General features: G+C 44.4%; 2 protein-coding genes across 3 annotated transcripts in view; both read right to left on the reverse strand.

Moving 5' to 3' along the window:
• Positions 1-8722, reverse strand: part of epas1b (endothelial PAS domain protein 1b) — a 44037-nt gene extending 35315 nt beyond the window's left edge. Inside the window, exon 1 of the mRNA XM_026309541.1 lies at positions 8344-8722. Within this exon, the coding sequence (XP_026165326.1) occupies positions 8344-8369 (26 nt within the window). The 5' untranslated portion in view covers positions 8370-8722. The remainder of the gene's footprint in view (positions 1-8343) is intronic.
• A 2008-nt stretch (positions 8723-10730) lies between these two features.
• LOC113131839 (protein kinase C epsilon type-like) overlaps positions 10731-20648 on the reverse strand; it is a 51237-nt gene continuing 41319 nt past the window's right edge. For both annotated transcript variants that reach the window (XM_026309542.1, XM_026309543.1), the window contains exons 12-15: positions 15855-15993; positions 15350-15538; positions 13359-13505; positions 10731-13126 (exon numbers count right to left, since the gene is read on the reverse strand). In XM_026309542.1, the coding sequence (XP_026165327.1) occupies positions 12980-13126; positions 13359-13505; positions 15350-15538; positions 15855-15993 (622 nt within the window). In that variant the 3' untranslated portion in view covers positions 10731-12979. The remainder of the gene's footprint in view (positions 13127-13358; positions 13506-15349; positions 15539-15854; positions 15994-20648) is intronic.

The following is a 20648-nucleotide window of genomic DNA, read 5'->3' on the forward strand; positions in this document are numbered from 1 at the left end:
ACTGCAGCGTCAAACGCACAGGTCTGCAGTGCAGTTTCCATTTTCCAATGCAGCTTATGTCTAATTTACTCCTTTGTATCTTCGCTTAGCAATGAAAAGGCCAAACGAGACGCTTCCAATCGTCCCTTTGCAGGTGAACTACCTGTAACTGCTCTAAAAGCCTCAAGCCACGATGTGAAGGACGCCTGCCTCTCTGCTCCGCTCTGCTCTCACTGCTTCTTAGACACAACATGTGGAGAAACTGTCTAATGGTTGAAAATCAGGGTGAAGCAGAAAACCCTTAACACACACGTGGGGTAAACAAATGACGACAGTAATGTCACGCCCTGAACTCACGGGGAAAAATGCTCGGTATTACAACCTTTAAGGTTTGAAACTTTACTTGTAAAAACAATGGCCGGTAGACAAAACGTCCTGAATGTCACATACGTCACGTTTGTCATTGTTCAGCATCTGTGTCTCTCACACTTTTCTGCACAGCCACCACCCAGACTCTCTCTGCTCCAGCAGCAGAACTAACACACTAGTGATCACTTCAATAGTGAAAATCATTCAATTGTTGCAGGCTCTCAAAGCTTGTCTGGATGTGCAGGATCTCTGGGGTGAAGAATGAAGGATGTGACGTCTCAACACAACAAAAACTTTTCTGTGCAAACGTTTCATCAGGGGGAAAATGCATCCAGCACATTTGTCCAGATTTACAACACACAGCGTTTTCTTCAAAAGCGAATCTCTTCCATAAAATAATGTTTACAGCATCAGGAACACATGCAGCGTGTTTTAGTGACAGAATAACTGCTGCAGGCTCATTTCTAATGAGCTGTGGAACGGCGTCCATTATTTCAGTGCACCCGTCGCTTCTCCCAATTTGTCTCTGAGGGGCTAGACCTTCATGGCCAACCTGGAGGGGAAAGAAGGGGAGTCTGGAAGGAGCTGGAGCTCAGCCAGGTGACACACAGTAGATCATGGAGCCTGGCCATTTTGGTAGCAGAGGAAGAGGAAGGGGAGCAGGCGGACAGGAAAAAGGAAACGGCGAGGAGACAGAGTTCTGAAGGAGGAACATATAGGCCTGGTCAAATGACCTCAAGGAGGCCGAGAAGGGGGGGGGCAACAACAACAAAGTGAGCAGGGAGAGGCAAACAGCACAGCTGGGAGTCGAGGATAAATATGAGAGAATGTAATACGAACAAAAAGGCAGAGAAGAATAAAACAAAGACGGAAAGCACGAGGTTGAAGAAAGGAGGAGAATGGGCGGGTGAGAATGAACGAGATAAAAATAACAATGGAAAGATGCAGAGAGAGGTTTCCCAGACCACCTCCTCTCCTCCCCTGCTGCTTTCCCTCACTGTGCAGGGGCCCAAGGGCCAAACAGCCTGCTGGGCTTTGAGCACAGCTGAGCAGGGGCCCCCAGACTCCACAGGGCCACAGGTTGTTTTATAGTAGCACATGATTTCTGCTACAGAGACGTCCTCTGCTGCTCCTGGACACTCACAGGTGATAATAACATTTAATAATAATAACAATAATCTACAGTTTCCTGTGCTGAAAGGTAAAAAACATGCAGAGAACCAGCACAGTGGCTTTTAAACTATCAGCCCCGTAGTCTCTCAGCAGAGACGTGGGTCTAGAACAGAAGTATAAAGTCCAGCACTGCTCACGAGGTGCAGCGGTCGGAGTTAAAACCTTAGTTGGGTGTTTACCCTTCATATGGCCCCAGTGTTTGATCTCCTTAGAGAACCAATCATGATAAAGCACAGCTGGGAAACAAACTGTATCTGCACCTCTATCACTTCTCTGCCTAACAACATGAAGCCCAGCTCTCCCTGCAGTAAATCTGTTACTCGGTCTGTGCCCTTTAATCTCTTTTGCTCAGCGACTTGTGTGTGTCTTCATCTTCCTCTTGTTTACACTCACAGTAACAGCTTTAAACCACTCACGAGCACAAACAAAGCACAAAGACACTTTTCTAACCACAGAGAGGTTCATTTAAAGCTGAAGTGGCTTCTAATGATATAAAGCTGCTGCTTGTTTCATCAGATCTGAGCTGAAAACTACATAAAGGGTCAAAAAAGAAGTAGCCGAACCACAACATGGATAGAAATCACAGTTTTCAAAGCTGAATAAAGGGGGAAGTAATAAATTCAGTGCATGCATCACATGCAGCATAAAGTTCAGGTCAAGTCTATAAAGTCTGGGAATCATTACAGGCAATGATGAGGGGTTCTCGTAAGTGACGACACATCAGCGCCGTTAAAGGTTCAACATCCCAGCTTCGTCAAATCCGGGAACACGGTTTTGGGAAATCCCACATCCTCTCACAGCCGCTACACAAACTGACCCCTGCACGTTACAGCGTTACTGATCAAACGCTCCTCAGGGACAAGTTATTGGAGACGTCAGCTTTTCAACTTTCTGCTGCAAGAGGCTGTTAACTAAAGCAAACAGCGATTAGCTAAGACGGTTTGTGTCGTGAGCAGAGCGTCACTGTGTCTCCATAAGACCACGTTTGTGCTATTTACTAATAATTTGTTATGTCAAAACAGTAGTGAATCGTTTTCAATGCGTTCTTATATTACACTATAAACTATAGTGTGACTATAAACTGGCTCCCTGAAGAATTAGAGGTCGACCTGAAAGCAAAAACATTCAGCTATAAAGTTCTGACCCGGTAAAGTCCTGGAACCATCAGAAATCAACAGGGCGACAGACACAGCCTGAATATTCAGGACTGAAAGGAAACATTTGAGTCCAAACAAAACTCGATAATCAATTAATTATTTCACCTACAATTCAAAAATACAAATCAGTAAATCTTTGGATCTTCCTTTTGTCCTGTCCTGCCTCACTGTAAACTCATGTTTTAATTTTAGAATGAAAACAAAAATTATTAGTGTAAAATCTGTAATCAGTGGCCACAGCTGTAAAATATATACCTATATATTGGTAAAGAGAGGGAACTGACTGAAGCATCTACTTGATCTAACGTTAGTTAATGACCTCCCATCTCTGGAAACACCAGAATCACAGTTTGTGTCTACAAGAGGCAGCGAGTCCACTCTCAGCTCCACTTTTGGGCTTTCCTCTGCCTTTCAGAGGGCAGGCCGAGCGGCCGCTGTAAGTGGCGTGATGTTTGGGTAGTGTCGGGGGCCCGGGCTGGCAGGGGTTAGCACACAAAAGAGGCACGATGGTGCTGTGCCAACCGGGCCTCAGCTCGCCGCCGAGCGGTGCACTGGTGTGAACCGCCGACTCTGCGGGCCTGTACGGTGCCAGAGCTGCTGCTCCGTCTTTACAGTCCCCATTGATTTCCATTGGTGTCTTTCTCTGCAGCCACTTGATTATCTGCGTCTTGTTTAACAAGCTTCTCTTCTCTTTGACGTGTTTTTGGCAGCTTGTCCTCCTCCCTCCTCTCCCTCCTCCTCACATCAGTTAGGGCCACGGATAACACACACCCTGAACACAAGAACACCACCCTGAACGCAAAGAACGCAAAGAACACCACCCTGACGCAAAGAACACCACCCTGAACACAAGAACACCACCCTGAACACAAGAACACCACCCTGAACGCAAAGAACACCACCCTGAACGCAAAGAACACCACCCTGAACGCAAAGAACACCACCCTGAACACAAGAACACCACCCTGAACGCAAAGAACACCACCCTGAACGCAAAGAACACCACCCTGAACGCAAAGAACACCACCCTGAACGCAAAGAACACCACCCTGAACGCAAAGAACGCAAAGAACACCACCCTGACGCAAAGAACACCACCCTGAACGCAAAGAACGCAAAGAACACCACCCTGACGCAAAGAACACCACCCTGAACACAAGAACACCACCCTGAACGCAAAGAACGCAAAGAACACCACCCTGACGCAAAGAACACCATCCTGAACACAAGAACACCACCCTGACGCAAAGAACACCACCCTGAACGCAAAGAACACCACCCTGAACGCAAAGAACACCACCCTGAACGCAAAGAACACCACCCTGACCGCAAAGAACACCACCCTGAACACAAGAACACCACCCTGAACGCAAAGAACACCACCCTGAACACAAGAACACCACCCTGAACGCAAAAGAACACCACCCTGACGCAAAGAACACCACCCTGAACACAAGAACACCACCCTGACGCAAAGAACACCACCCTGACGCAAAGAACACCACCCTGACGCAAAGAACACCACCCTGAACGCAAAGAACACCACCCTGAACGCAAAGAACGCAAAGAACACCACCCTGACGCAAAGAACACCACCCTGACACAAAGAACACCACCCTGAACGCAAAGAACACCACCCTGAACGCAAAGAACGCAAAGAACACCACCCTGACGCAAAGAACACCACCCTGAACACAAGAACACCACCCTGACGCAAAGAACACCACCCTGAACACAAGAACACCACCCTGACGCAAAGAACACCACCCTGACGCAAAGAACACCACCCTGACGCAAAGAACACCACCCTGAACACAAGAACACCACCCTGACGCAAAGAACACCACCCTGAACACAAGAACACCACCCTGACGCAAAGAACACCACCCTGAACACAAGAACACCACCCTGAACACAAGAACACCACCCTGAACACAAGAACACCACCCTGACGCAAAGAACACCACCCTGAACACAAGAACACCACCCTGACGCAAAGAACACCACCCTGACACAAAGAACACCACCCTGAACACAAGAACACCACCCTGACGCAAAGAACACCACCCTGAACACAAAGAACACCACCCTGACGCAGCAGCAAACAGAAAAATCTGTTTTAAAGACATTTTTTAACGTAAGCACCACAAACAGACAAACCAGCAGCTCCTGGGAGTCAAGGTGACACAACCGCACACAGGTGACGTCTTAGCAGGTAACGTCTGCGTCATGATCCACACACACACGATGTCCAGCAAAGTCTCCACCCACTTCCTCTAATTCACGTAATAAAACACTTCAGACAAATCTGTCTGTGCTCTTCAGCATGAGGAAGATGATGTGTGACACCAGGAACAACGGCGGTGAAGCTGACGGTAAATGGTTTTATCTTTCCCCTGCTGACTCATTAAGGGGGCAAAGTTTAGCGTGACACGTGCAGAGTTCAGTGTAACACACAACAAAATGACGGAACTTTTCTTTACTTAAAAGTTTCATCATGTGACGCGACTTAGTCTTCACGTTTTCTCCCATACTTCAAAACACAAATATAATCTCCTCGCTTTAAAAATCTGCTAAACAAAAAAATAAACCTAAAATGTAAAAATACACATTTTCTTGTTTACATAAATAAATCAGCTAATTTACTTCACACTGTGACATATGTTTAGATCCTGCATTGATTTAATAATATATACACTTAATAATATACATACACACACGTGCTGACTATGATAATGGGGGGGGGGGACAGAAACCCCCCCCAAAGGGTTCAGTCCCTGCACCGTGGTGTAATGTATATGAGCCTGGCAGCTGCCCTGGACTCTGACCTTTCAACATTGTTTCCAGTGGAATCACATGTTGAAAGAAGTGAGCGAGGTTCCTCACGAGCCCTCCACTTATTTCTGATAACAGTCAGCCGGCACGTTAAAATAAAGCTATTTAAGGCAGCCAGCGGTGGAACAGTAACGTGCCAGCGTGTTACCACATCAAACCTGCGGTAAAGACTCTCAGACCACAGCAAACACAGGGGCCCTGTTTACTGGGTTAGACTGGTCGCACACTGCACATCAGGCAGCAGCCAGAGGTTTTCACCTGAAGCAGTGACCTTCTCTCTTAGGTCTAAATCACTTTCACTCACTGCGATTATCAGCCACACTCACTGAGCTACGGTGTCAGGTGTGTTGTTTTCATTGGCTTCATGTGACTCTGGAGAAATAAAACCTGGTGTCGCTCTGACGGTCACCAGTCGTGTCCATTGAAGGGAAACCTGTGACCTGTTTTCTTACCGAACACCATGAAAACACCTGTTCACTTTGCTCCTTTGGCTTCACGACGACACAGAACAGGGAAGTTGTTTTGTTCTTTAATGCGATCATCTCTTTAATGATCCACACACAGAACAAATATCCTTCACGACTCTGTGAAACCTCTGGAGAAAATAATTAATTCATTGAAAAACGATTCTGATTAACTGCAGTGCTGAAATTATTAGTCAGCTGTGAATTCATCAAAAAAAAATTATACATTAAATATGATGAGACTTTTTAATAAAAGTCATTTTTAAAATTTAAAAGCTAATTCAGCCAAAGGTCTGTTTGACCTGTTGCATATTGTTTGTTGTAACCTACTACACACACACACACACACACACACTCCTAGGAAATAAGTGAATAAACAGCAGAAACACAAGAATGAGTCATGTGTTGTTCCCGTACATCAGAGCCGCTGCAGGTGCAGAGTCAGTGGATTGAAAGGATTTTTTTTTTTAGTGTGTTTTTGGAAACTCGTGTTGTGTTACCCAACACAGACAGAAATTATTATCAAAACCACGACACAGAACCAAAGCTGTGAAGTTCTTCACCATCGTGACATTCCAGCGAGTTGATCCTCTCGTGCCAACACGAGTCAGATCAGCACAAATGAAACCAGGCAGCTGCTTTGAATCTTAAACTCATCAGAGCTGATGTGTAAAGCAAAGACAAACGCACGGAGAGGAAACGCACAGCACATCAGCGAGGACACAGAGGCCTCACACACTTACACACACACACACACACACACTTTTCATCTGCAGCCTGACACACACACACACACACACACTTGCAGGTCTCCCTCCCTAAAATGGTCGATTGAGATCCGGTGGAAGCGGCGAGGTGCTGATAAGCCGACTCATCTGGCTCCCTGTCTCTTAATGTCGTTTAGTCTCTTTTCCTTTCTTTGCCTCACTTTCATCCCTGGAGACAGACAGTCCACTGTCTCCGTCCTGTGTCCTGATACCTGCTGTGTTCACCTGGTAGAGAGTCTTAGACCAGAGCCACCGTGGACAGACAGGCAGGCGTCAGACAAAATCAACTCTGCTGCCTGAGACCAGTCCTGTCCTCCTGGTGGTGTGAAAGCAGGGACGACTTCTCTCTCCTCTTATGACTAATCTTCCAGAATCTCTTAATTAGACGTCCCCGCTTGTTGTTCTCACACATCCACCATAAAAAACCCTTCGAACAAAAGCACCAATTACAGGAAGGCTTTCCCACAGGTACCGTGTCAGGTCTCTTCCCTGGCTGCCGTCATCCAGTCGTCGTTATGGTCACACAAACCGGGGCAGGATGAGCCACTAAGGCATCATTATGTAAGATCAGGGCCTCAACACCTCAGCTGAGCAACTAACAACGAGAAAGTGCAGGGACACACAGATGTGTAGGTGTACGAACAGCTGGACAACGAATTGAGCTGGACGCCCCTGAAAACTGCGAACTGAACTGAGTCTCCTGACATTTGTCAAGATGGTTACGGGTCATGACATTATCTTTATTATCAGCTGACTAAGCAGAGAAAACTTCTCGGCTGAATGTTGACAATTAAGTCACAAACTATGCGGCAGCAGCGTCTGAGACCTGGACGGCCTCCGAGTGGTGATTAACCAGCTCCAGCCTCCTCAGCTCCTACAACATACCTGCAGTTTAAGAAAAGCCCCGAGTCGACAGGCCGATATCTGCTGAGGACTCACTGCGATTGTCTCCTGTAGATACTAACTTCTCCTAAAGTGGCCTAGAGGTCAAAGGTTCACAGTCTGTGTTTTCTTGTGTCCCTCAGCAGATTTTACAGTTTGGCTGCTGCCTGCTCAGCTTCCTCTTCAAAAACATCTTCTGTGAAGGTCTGCAGGAAACTGAACCGTCGGGTTAAGAAACCACAGTGTCCAGAAAATAAAAGGTCACACAGGTGCTGTACGTACACGTACACACACACACACACACACACACACACACACACACACACACACACACACACACACACACACTATTGGCTGCAAACGTGCAGAACCACTTAGTGAGGAAATAAATCATTTCTTTGTTTATTCTGACATGAATAAATGACCTGGATCCAATAATAAATGCAGTGATGGTTCCTGATGATTTACCCTGGAGCCTTTTTCTACTTTCGAATTTCAAGTTAAGAATCACCTAAAGTCATCCAGGCTCCAACCCTGAACCTCCTCCAGTCTCAGGCCAGTTCCTGCACAGAAACACCTTCATACTGTCTCATACTGTGATTTATAGCGGCCACTTTCAGAGCCAAGTCACATGCAGCGCTGCAGCAACAGGTCTCCCCGAGTCCGAGCCCAGAACCGACGGGGAATGAAAAGCTGAGGAACAAATCAGCGTCTTACCTCTTTTTCTCCTTCTCAGCCGTCATCTTCTCTCTCACGCGCGGTCTCAACGCTGTTAATCCCCGACAGCCCAAGTTAGGTCCAACTTTAGAGTCAGAAGAAGAAGAATTAGCAGGTATAAGGTGGACGTGCGCAGGTCGGAAGCCCTCTGGCGGATCACGTCATTAGACCTGAGGGGTCTTAGTCCACGGAGGCCGTGTGGCTGCGCAGTGACCGGCCAGGCTGGAGGGGACCGGGCCGCACAGTCTCAGAGCACTGCCGAGGATTGTACAGCCTGTCACCGCAGGAAAAGGAGGCTGCTGCTGCTTCGCTCGTCAAAACTTTTGCTCGCTCGCTCGCTCGCTCGCTGCTCAGAAAACTCCCGAACAAGCTGCTGGGTCTCTGACCTGGAGCCCAGCTGGCAGCGTTTCAGCCGCTGGCCGCGTCCCGGCGCGCTCATTGGCTGGCAACGCCACCGGGATCCGCCCCCGCGCACGCCCCGCCCCCTCCCGTGAGCTCGGTGCCTCTACCTGTTTGACCCTGATCCGCGACAGGTGTGCGCCGCAGAGCACCGGAAGGAGCTCTTGCTTTTGGGAAACATGAAGTCTCGAGAGCGCGGAATGAAAATAACGACGGTTCTTGTTCAGTTGTCAAAACAGATGCTGATTCAATTTCTGTTGCAGCTTCTTATTTTTTGTTCCTGCCTGCATGAGATCACAGATACCACTCTCATCTCTTTACAGTAAATATGGAACTGGGCCAGGAACCCTGCAAAACACACACACACACACACACACACACACACAAGCATTTTCTGTCCACAACATCATTTGTCAGAGCCAGCAACAACTGCAAACAGGCCACAGCTGGATGTGGCATTCCTCCCCTGTGGTTAGGGTTTGGTTAGGGTTAGTGGAGGGTGGTGGTTTGGGTTAAATGGTTATTTCAGGGTAGAACAAGAGTTCTATGTAAATATTTGTGCTCAACTGACCAATGTGGAGTAAGAATTCATGCACGGCGCTCTCTGCGTCATAACAGCGGCTGACTCTCTCTGCGAGGCCTCCGAGCGTTTGGTTTCCCATCAGTTTTCGGTTTAAAAGCAGGTCCCACCACATTTTTCAGAACCTAAAGACAGATAACTGCTGCTGGCGTTTACCCTTCTACTCCCTTGTCAACGTCTTCAGCCTAATGAAGGGGCCAGTTAACACACACAGCTCCTGTTTGCAGCACTGTGGTGAAAGTATCAGGCCTCTGGGTAATTTAGTTTAAAACTATTGTTTTTGTTTCAAGCCGATCATCAAACAGGAGCTTTTGAAATATTTCCTTTTTTTAAGAAGTAATTTTATTCAGAATATCCCAAATCTGCCCCTTGTGTTTGGAACAGATCAGATTCAGACGTAAACACTGACACATCTGACTTGACGTCATGGTGTTTTATTCCATTTGAAAACCTAAAACACATCTTCAAATACAGTACGTTGGGCACGCAGCGCACAACAAGAACCACAACTGTCAGCACAGACACACGGCAGGCGTGAAAACACCGAATCAACAAAAACACGTACACACGAAGCTTCACCACAACAAAACCTACACAGGCCCAACCCGAGGAAGAGGAAAAGCCTAATACTGCTGAGCATCGGTTGGACTGCGCCACATGCTGAATTTAAAAGTGGTGTGATAACGTGATGACACTCGGGGGAGAGTTTGGAAACAGAATTTGGCGTTTAGCTTGGAGGACGTCTGGGACAGAACATCCCTTTTTGGGTCATAACAGGACAAAGAGTTTGACAGTTTTAAACAAAAGACTAAACAAAGGCGAAGCGTCAAGACAGGAGAGAAGAGCAGAGTTAAAATGATGGGCAGCATAAACATGTGGTGGAAGGAGCTGGTTGGCAGCAAAACACTGTTTAGACTCCAGTTTCACTGCTGTCCTCACGAGTGTGTGGGTGTGTGTTCTGTGATGGACTACACTTCAGCCACAACAAACTGTTTTCACTGCTCAGTGGAGGTGCAGCCTGTTTGTTTGGTTCTGGTCGCCTGGCATGATAACTCATAAAACCCCTTTATAAATGTCCTGTGCATGTGTCTGTTGACGCTCTGCACCTCATGCTGCTGCTGCTGCTGCTGCTGTTAGGGACAAACCACAATCCTCACAAATCACATCCATATGTAGCTGCTCAGCTCAGTTCTTCAGTCTTCAGGTTCAGGTTGTGCAGCTCAAACCTCTGGACTCATCTTGCTGCTGACACTGACACAGGACACTGATGTAAAGCTGTGGTTTCTGCTCCTATGAGCTGCAGCAGTTTGTAGCTAGAGATGGTGCCGACCAATAAATTCTCATATAGTGCGTTTCACTTATCGATGCTTATTTTTCTCTTTCTTTTCCACTGCATCCTATCTTCTTATCATACATGTTCCCCTCTTTGCTAAAGTGATTTTATGAATCAGTAATTTCCTAATAATTTCCTAGAACCACGTCATTTGGTAATAATCACAGCGAGACCAAGGTTCTCCTTTAGAAGAACAGCTCCATTCAAACCAAGCACACATTTATTTATTATTCACCGAGACAAATTTCACATCAGAATCAAAAGAATTCATTAAGTTACACTAACAATTTATTGAAACTCACTGAACATGTCTTTCTTTTCAGGAAACATCTAGCAAAATATGAGGAAATTACCGACCAGTAATATTTGTGGGCATTACCAGGATTTAAATGATGTTTATTCTAAATACCCAGTTTTTTTTTCTACACCAGTTGTTTGCCCCTGGTCTGATGCAGCAACGTTCAATCACTTTGTTAGTTTGTCCAAATGTAACGTCACATTTGTCACAAATACTCACTAATGCATGACACCTGCATTTAACTGCATCTGAGAGGAACTTCAGAGTAACAGGCTGATGATTTTCACCTGTAGGTGCCCTGACACGAAACATATGGCCGTCCACCTGGTACCTGGACGTCTGTGCACGAGGACAGAGAGAAAGAAAGACGAAGAAGTGGAAAAATGAAACGTATAAAGCGTTTTCAGAGTATTGCACATAGAAGATGCTTGGATTCTTTTCGGTTCACTCTAAAGTCATAAACCAGACCAACAACACCTCCGGTTTTCTCTGAGGATTGTTTGCTTATATGAAGCTTATTAGGCCTCCGGGTCCAGGCTGCACAGACAGGAAGGGGACACCTGAAGTACAGAGACCAGGTGAGTCTGCATCACCACGGAATCTGACCATTTCCAAAGTCAGCAAGAACAAGACGATCCAGTCAGAACAAGACAGAAACAAACAGCATATACACACACACACACACACACACACACTCAGCAGAGCAAATACATTCAGTAATGACACATTCAGTCACGTGTTAACACGCTCACATCTGCATATGAGCCATGACTTTGCTGTGGAATCATGGGGCCCTGGTTTGTTAAGTTAGAGCTTTACTGTGCACACACCGGGCACTTCAAGGACCGAGTGGATTTAAGGAGCCGGCCCACAAAAACTTTGCTCTCTGGAAGGTACAGTGAACTTTTCACTGAGAAGCACCTGAATGAAAATAGCAATAAAAAGGTCTCATTTGACGTTTTAGATTTCAGCTCAAGATTAGGCCTGATTGGACAACTCTCAGGTTTCAATGGAAAACAGCTTGTTAACACTATATTCCTTCTTCACCACAACTACGGACACTCCCAGTGCTTAGTTACAGTAGGTTTGTTAGCTGGCAGCTAATGGTACAATGTGGTTGGTTATGGAGAACAGGAACACCAGTGTCCTGACAAGCTAAAATAAAGACAGAAGGAGAAAAAGCTCAAACTAAACTAAAAGTCAAAATGCCAAAGTGTCAATTTTCTGGTGCATCTACTTAATTTAAACATTTAATTGGCTTTGACTCTTACATTTAAAATAAACCGACAATTTAGACTAAATTTCACCATCGCACCAGAAAAACCTGTTGAGTTTTTCCCTTTTAATATTTGATAATGGATAAAGTTCTTTTCAAAACCTAAATACAATCATCAGCTCAGTGATTTTTTTCCATTCACATACAGGTTTAGGGAAGAAAAAACATTTTTCAAGAAGAAGACGCATGACACAGCACATCGTGTACAGAAAGGACACTCTTACTTTTTCTAGAGGTATGCAGCTATGCATGCATGCACTTGTGCACATCCATTACCTTTCTCTCTCTCTCACACACACACAAACACACAGAGACACACACAGCATCACCTTGTGAACTCGCACACGTCACTACTTTAAATCACCCCCTGAAAACCCAGAGCTTGGGTTTGTTTGCTGCTTTTCTTACATCAGAATTAGATCCAGAACTAAAAGAGCATCTGGGCATTTCTTACAGTATTTGTCCTGCACCGATGCTTGAGCATACAGCATAATGGGAAACGCACAAATGGACAATCAACAAGGGCACAGAAACCATAACGAGAGACACAGATGGTCTATTATGACTCCTGGACTGGTCGGAACCTGGAAAAGTTCAGAAGGTCTCATTCCAGTGGCCGTGTTTCTTTAAATACTGCGTCTTTGCTTGAAGATGTGTTAGGTGTGGTGGTGTGTATGTATATAGTTAAGAGCATGTGTGTGTGTGTGTATATATGTGTGTGTGTGTGTGTGTGCGTGCCAGTGTTTGTGTCTAGTCCAGAGTCTTGTCTCCAAAGTAGGAGAATCCTTTGAACTCATCCTGGTTGATCTGTTTGATGATGCTGTCCTCCACTGGCGTCAGGACGGGTTCTTCACGTGTAAAGTCCTGGTCAAAGTTATTCACGTCCCTTTTGGTTTTCTGGAAGACAAGAAAGAGAGAAGTCCTAGATAAGTATGGTTTAGTAAAAGCATTTTGCAAAAAGAGAAATCATCAAAATATTTGTATCAGTGTCTGGTAGAGGAGACTCCAACTGAGATCAGGTGAGAAACTATAACTAAACACTAAAGAGTCTAAACTAAAGAGTCTTTTCATACAGTGCATGATTATTTGGTGTGGGTGTGTGTGTGTGTGTGTGTGTGTGTGAACTCACAATGCGTGGCTTGAACGGGGGTCTGATCTTCCTCTGCTCCAGCAGCGTCCAGTCGATCTCTCTGAAGAACGGATGGAGCTTAATGGCCTCCTCCAAACCCTGAGCCACCACACAGCCCAGACGCTTGTTGGGACTCTTGGTCATGAACTGAGAAGGGACACAAATGAGAGAGACGGAGATGCAGGGAGTCAAAGAGGAATTCATCAGTTTTTCATGTGTGTAAGAAATGAAATTCACTTCCAATAGCAACACAAGGACTATGTCTAAGTCCAAACTGTCTTATGATGCAAACAGTTTTGTTCAACTTGCTGATTCTAATTCGAGTCATTTTGTTCAGCTGAAGTTTGAACGTCTGCTCTGCAGAGAACATCTGGCTGGTTTGTCTGGTTCACCCATTTACCAGTTGGTCTTTCACCAAACTAGATCAGATGGTGAATGTTCACAGGCTGTTCACAGGGAACCTTTCTGTTCAGATGAGTAAATGACAACACACACAGGCAGCCTATGACGTCTGGGTTGTTATAAGACAATACAACAGCTGTATGTCAAAGAGCATCCACCATCAGGATGCACCACTGTCCTATATGCCACATGTGGCTACTGACACTTCCAGTGTCTGCAGCAGGCGAAGACGAAGAGTCAAGAGTTGGCGTTCAGGTTAGACATACATCTAACATGTAGCGTGTAACATGTAGCGTGTAAGGTCATCTAAATTCATATATATTAGTATTTATTTTAGAGCAGAGACTTATGTGATGTAAATCCTGGGTCTCATAAAGCCCTACATAAACACTCATTAACATTAGACAAACTAGATGCAGACCCGCCTCGTCTTATGCCAACAACTACAGCATTATAACAATAATCCCTCACTTTTCATTTCTTCAAGATTTTCTCAAATACTTGGTGAGTGGGCGCCGAACTGCTCCTTCATCAGACTGAGCCGAGAGCGTTTTCATCATGTGACTTCAAGTCCTTCAGCGGGTTGACATGTCAAAGGAGGGACTGGTCAGAGTCCAAGACATAGTCCAACATAAACACACACACTTTCCCACAAGGCTTTGCAATCCAAGCTCACCAACAGCCAAGGTAAACGCAAGGCTTGTAATGGAAAAACTGGATGAACAAATAAACCAGTGAACAAGTGGCATTAGAGACACACACACACACGCACACGCACGCACACACACACACACACACACACACACACACACACACACACACACACACAAAGGTTTTGTAATCAAACACAAGCGGAATTATCAATGTTCTTCCAGTGGAGGAACAGGAAAAACGGATCAACCAATGACACCAAAAAAAGCTGCATCCTGTCAGTGAAAAGTCAGTGAGAAAGAGACAAACATGAAGCTAAAGCCAAAGACAGATCAGCTGGAGAAGAGAAACTGGAGGACCGATACCTTACATAAACAAAATGAATGCCTGTTTTGGAGCTTTGGAAATTATCTGGATTATATGTAAGCTGCAACAACACAGCTTTACTGCTGTGTTGGAAAACTAAACTTTTCCCCAAAACACACAGAAAATGCAAAAAACAATGGAAAAAGCAACACAACAGTGTGTGGCTGAGGCCCTGGAAGAGCTCCATGATGCTACAGAGTATCTTTCTTTTGTAAGTGTGTAATGAGTTTTCAAGTCTTTTTACTACTTACAGTGAAAGAATATCACCAATAATATTATCATGCCATGTGCAGATTGTGGATTTTGGAGTTTGTTTTCACGGAGTATTAACAGTTGAACTGTATCGTCTATCGGTCGACTGTGTTCAGATGGACTGAAAGGACCAAGAAGTTTCCATATTAGCAAATTCTGTAATGAAGTGTCGCTAAATTCAGACGAAGCTTTGTGTGTGAAGGCCTTAAGAGCAGAACGAGCTGTCTAATAGTTAACACTGGAGTGACATTTCCATAATCAGCTTCTTCTTGTTGTTCACAAGCAGCGAAACATCATAAAACACCAGCTCACTACTTTACCGCTTTAAGAATAGAAACAGCCTCCTTGCTGAGCCACACGGGGTAGAGGACGTCGTCATGGAGGATAGACTCAAAGAGGTCATCTTCGTTATCGGCTTCAAACGGCGGCTGGCCCGCCATCATCTCATACATTAAGACCCCCAGCGCCCACCAGTCCACTGATGGGCCATAATCCAGCTCTTGAAGGATCTAAACACATAGAGAAAGATATGGCATCTGTATGTTTTGTCATGTTTAACCTACAAACGTCAGTGACATCCAGAACTTCCCACAGACAGACTAAAATCAGGGACCAGGTGCTTTCTATAGAATATAAATAGAACATCATCTGCAAACAGTCAAACATCGCCCTTATTGATACTGTATATCTATCCTATGTACAGTATTTACACATGCAGTTGCCAGAGTAAACACTTTGGAATCAGAAAAGAGCTGAAAAACCTGGAAGAAAATAACTGTGTTTGAAAAAGGTGTAAAGATTTTGTCTGTGTGTTTTTGGTGTCACCTCAGGTGCTATGTAATCCGGTGTCCCACAGAAGGTGGTGGTGGTGACTCCGTTCAGGATTCCTTCCTTGCACATCCCAAAGTCTGCCAGCTTACAGTGACCCTCCGCATCCAGCAATATGTTGTCCAGCTTCAAGTCTCTGCAGAGTGGGCAGGTTGTGCAGGTAAATATTGGAACATGCGAGGAAGATTTTTATCACTGGAAAACATTACAAACACACGATCACACCTTAACACTATGTTTCCATTTATCCTAAATACATCTCATGTGCTCTTGTGTGACGAATGCTTCTCATAAAAGACCACATATTCGAGGAGAAGGAATATACAATAATCATTACACATGCTTTTCAGAGGTTTTTTTACTCATTGGAACTGAGTTGGGTCCCACGTTTATCTGCATCAAAGGAATGGAAAGACATACAGCAGCAAGCAGGGAAGGGGAACAGACCTGGGAAAAGGGAGAAAGTTGAGTCTTGAACTGGAGAAAGAGAAGAAGATAGAGAGAGGGAGAGCCGGGGAGATAAGAGCAGCAGTGTTGAGAGATGACAGGGCTGGTCGTGAATGCAGCTGCTCAGGGCTTGATGGTTGATCGCTACAAAAATGTCAACATCTCCTCGCTGCAGCCACTGCAGCCATTCAGCCAGAGGTGTTTTCAAAATACAGCCGCCCTGATAAGCCTGGGAGGAGATGTGTGTTTGTGTGTGTGTGTTTCCCAACTAAGGATCTTATGCAAGTGTTTTGTTTTTGTAAGACCCAAAAATAAAAAGGCATCTTGTTTGAGTGTTGTTGAAATGTCTGTTCTTTTCTGTCCCATCATGCATTGCTCTTACAAGTTATTCAATGCACTATAGAAACTATGAGAAAAGGAGCAGAAAAAGAGAGCTGCTGATTATGTATCATGCAAATTCCCTTTGGTTAGAAAAAGCCAGAGAATTTCCTTTTCTTCTATCGTTTCAAACTGTGCTAAAGTTGATGGAAATGTCATTTACTGTCATTCTCAGTATCTGATTGAGCACGAACAGCCTGTGGTAGCTATGTCAGGTATCTGGGTCTCGTGCAAAGTTAAACAATGACAGGTATGCGTCAAAAACGTCAGAACCAATTGTTTACTGATTGGTTGAAGGCTGGGTCGAGACCTGAGACTGGATCATTTCTGGGCACAAACTACCAAACAGTCATCCAGAAAAGCAGAAACTTATGATCAATGTTCAAGCAGACCCTTTTCATTGGGTCCAGTTTATTGAATCCTGTTACATTGTTTAGGTTTGCTGACACATGCTTGTTTTTATTTTGCTGAACTTCACATGAATTTCAAAACTGCCTTCACTCGTAGCTGCTGACGAAACAATGACAGCCCTGTACTGCTGAGCTGCTGGGGACTGTGCCTTGCTAAAAGGCACATTGATGGCCTCATTTTAAGGAAGGAAAGAGCAGCACTTGTTCTGTGTTTCCCCAGATAAAAAATGAAACTGGCTGCCTGTTTGCATATCTCACCTCCAGGCGACTCCCAGCACATTAAATCTGAATTGCAGGCCTGCAGCCAGGCAGAGAAACAGCATATGAATATAATACATTTGTGATTGCATTTAAATGGCTGCTAAACATTAATCTTTGTATTAGCCATCACCTCACTGAAAGACAATTTAATATTAAGTGGCTGCAGGTGTTCAGAAGCACTAATGGAATGATATTTATTTATGTGAAGGTGTTTTTCTGCACGATGAGAAACAACATGTACTAATATTCTAAGCTGCATGGGCGGAAATGGACAAAATGAATATTAAATTATTGCAGAATAATTCAATAAGTTTTGTCCGAGATTTGATGCTTTGATTCTTTGCACAGATTTTTATTGCTATTATCATGTGTTCCAGCCTTGCATTATTTATCTAGACAATTACATTTTTATGAACATTAATGAATGAACACTGTGCTGAATTAAAAAAGTTTCCCTGCTATGAACCAATACCTCTTTTACCTGATTTATTAAGATAAACGACCAATAAGGCCTGGGATTAGATTAGGTTTTTCCTTTGAAGGCACAATTACAGATTAGAAAAATATTTCCTAGTTCATCAAATCCTGATATGGCAAAAAATCAAAAAAACAAATCATTATGATCTCTCATAAACCTTTAAGAGATGAGTGAGTTCAGGACCTGTTTGCACATAAAAACTACCCAGAACATTTACATAGATACATGTTTGCCTTATCTATGTGTTTTTCCTGCAGGGAAAATGCAGCTGAGCTAAATATTACTTACTATAACCTTCTGGCATTAGTTCATTTAAAACTCATACTGACAGCAGGTACCTGGTGTCTCCTCACTCATTACATTAAGCAAAGTTCAGGGTTGGTTTAGTGCAGAAACGCCTCCAGATGGATGAGGCTGATAAAGAATGTGTTCTGTCAGTGTAGACTCAGCTGATTCTCCAAAAGCACCTATTGTCCTCAACAAGGAAATGTGACCAGGACAAGTAAAATACCAACATGAATGTCAGGATATTATCAGTTTAGGCATCAGCTCGTCCTCTCATTTTACAACAGTACAAATTGTTCATTTGTGTTGGGCAGGGAGAAATGATTAGAACATGATTCTTTGTCTCTGCTTGATCCAACAACACTTTTAATTGTAAGAAAGGCTGAAAATAGAGTCAGTTTTATCTCCTGATGTCCCTGGGATTGAAATATGTGGGAAATGTTGGATTTAAGTGCAGCTGAGTTGGATTTAACATCAGTTTCTGTTAGAGGATCATTAATATCACTCAAGAAATTCTGTCAATAGCAGGAGCTGCTCTATAAGCACTGTCCCCACACACACACACACACACACACACACACACACACACACACACACAGCAATCAGGCTCAATTGAAAGCATTTCCTGTGTTTCATGTTAATCTTGAGTGATTTTTCCATTACGTCCTCAGCTGCAACCCCGGTGCACTGACAGCTAACCTCTCTTTCTCTCTCTCACCCTCATCCCTCCATCCTCCGGCCCCCTCTTCTGTGTCACTACATGTTCCAAACTGCTGCCAGTGGTATATTTATCCGTGTGAAACCACAGTGTGAGAGGGTGCAAACTGAATAATATAACAAAACCTCACCTACGCTCAAAGGGCTGTTCCAATTTTAAAGCCTGGGTCACTTGTTTGGTGATAATCACCTTTTGTTTTAGATCAGATTGTCATGACGACTTCACTGTTGAGATGTGGAGGCTCAACATCATAGTTACCACAAGGGTCACAGAGGTCACAGACTGTAAAACAGCTGAATTCATATATTATTTCTGCATGTCAAACTAGTGGTCTCACTCAACAGTGACACCAGAAACGGATCTTATATTATTATTTTTTAGCCTGAACCTGCTCTGTAAACAGCACCACATCCAAACATCACCGCCTCTTTGGACTTAGAGACCTCAGTAACATTGGAAAGAACAGAAAGAGAAGAACAAGCTGCAGCGTCTGTTCTTTTCGCAGAACGAGGGAGCACAGATGAGGGGCTGATTGGAGAAAAGACAAGCATCAGGAGAGCGATGGAGGGGCGGCGAGGAGAGGGACACCGTGAGTATGGAGGAGAGGAAGAGGCGGGTGTGTGTGAGGGGGAGACTCAGGACATAATGTTCCCAAAACACTTGTTGTTCATCTTCTTCTGCTGAAGCAAGCGGGTCATGGATGAGAGAGCGAGAGAGACAGAGAGAAAAGAGAGAGAGAGTGTGCCGTCATGAATTAACATGCCTTGTGTGCTGCCCCTGCCAAAACAACACTGAAAGACTCAACCATTAATCTTAAAGTCTGTGTCTGAAACCTGAGGATGCCAATGAGTCTTCACGGAGCTGAACAAGAACCAGCAACCACACCACAATACCTTCAGTTTAATTCGCCATAGATGATGGATGCATTCGTTTAATTCCTCTCTTCTGCACAGGAAGAATGAACTAAATGCCATTACTGTGCCAAAACTCTTGAAAATAAGAAAATCTATGTAGTATCACTTTAAAATGGACGTATGTCGCCAAAACAAGCACAAATCAATGAAGCTGCTGGCTTTAACTGTGATGACTGACTGGGATTAAATTATGCCAACACAAAGACAGACGAACACACACACACACACACACACACACACACACTGTTGAAAGTCTGATTTTAACTCTGCTCTTCATTACCAAAACCACCGTAAGGAAAACTGCATGACGTGATGAGTCCTGCTCCAGCAGGGACCAGCAGGACAGGATCCGAGTCGCTCTCAGCCAAAACAGCAGCCAGAGGAACAACAGAATTATGGGAAAAAAATGTTGACTTATATTTTACATATGCAAACAATGGAAGTAAGCTGCGTAAACCTTTAGTGATTTTATCATGAGTCATGGTTCAATTTTATGCAACATCTTGTTTGTGTTTCATGCTAGTTTAAGAGTTTTATTCCATTTTTTTTTATTTCCACACGTCCAATCCAACTCAATCCACTTTATTTACAGAGCACATTTAAAACCAACCAGGTTGACCAAGGTGCTGTACATTGTGCAAACCTGGGTTGGATCTGTGCTCTTTGTTTGGGATGTCTGTGCTCTGAGTTTTTTGCTCTTCTGGCTGCTGGTGCCTCATTCCAGACATGTTGGGTCTGAACACACTCAGAGGGTAGCTTATTGGTCCATTTAGCTAAAGTAATGCAGTCTAATCCAAGGGTTTTGCAATAAATCCTCCTTTCTGAAGGTGATAATCTGTGTTCAGTCCTGGAGAATCAACACTTCTGGAAAACTCGAAGTTTTTAGTTTTATCTTGGTGT

The sequence above is a fragment of the Mastacembelus armatus genome, chromosome 15 (genome assembly GCF_900324485.2).
Source record: "Mastacembelus armatus chromosome 15, fMasArm1.2, whole genome shotgun sequence".
NCBI lineage: Eukaryota > Metazoa > Chordata > Actinopteri > Synbranchiformes > Mastacembelidae > Mastacembelus > Mastacembelus armatus.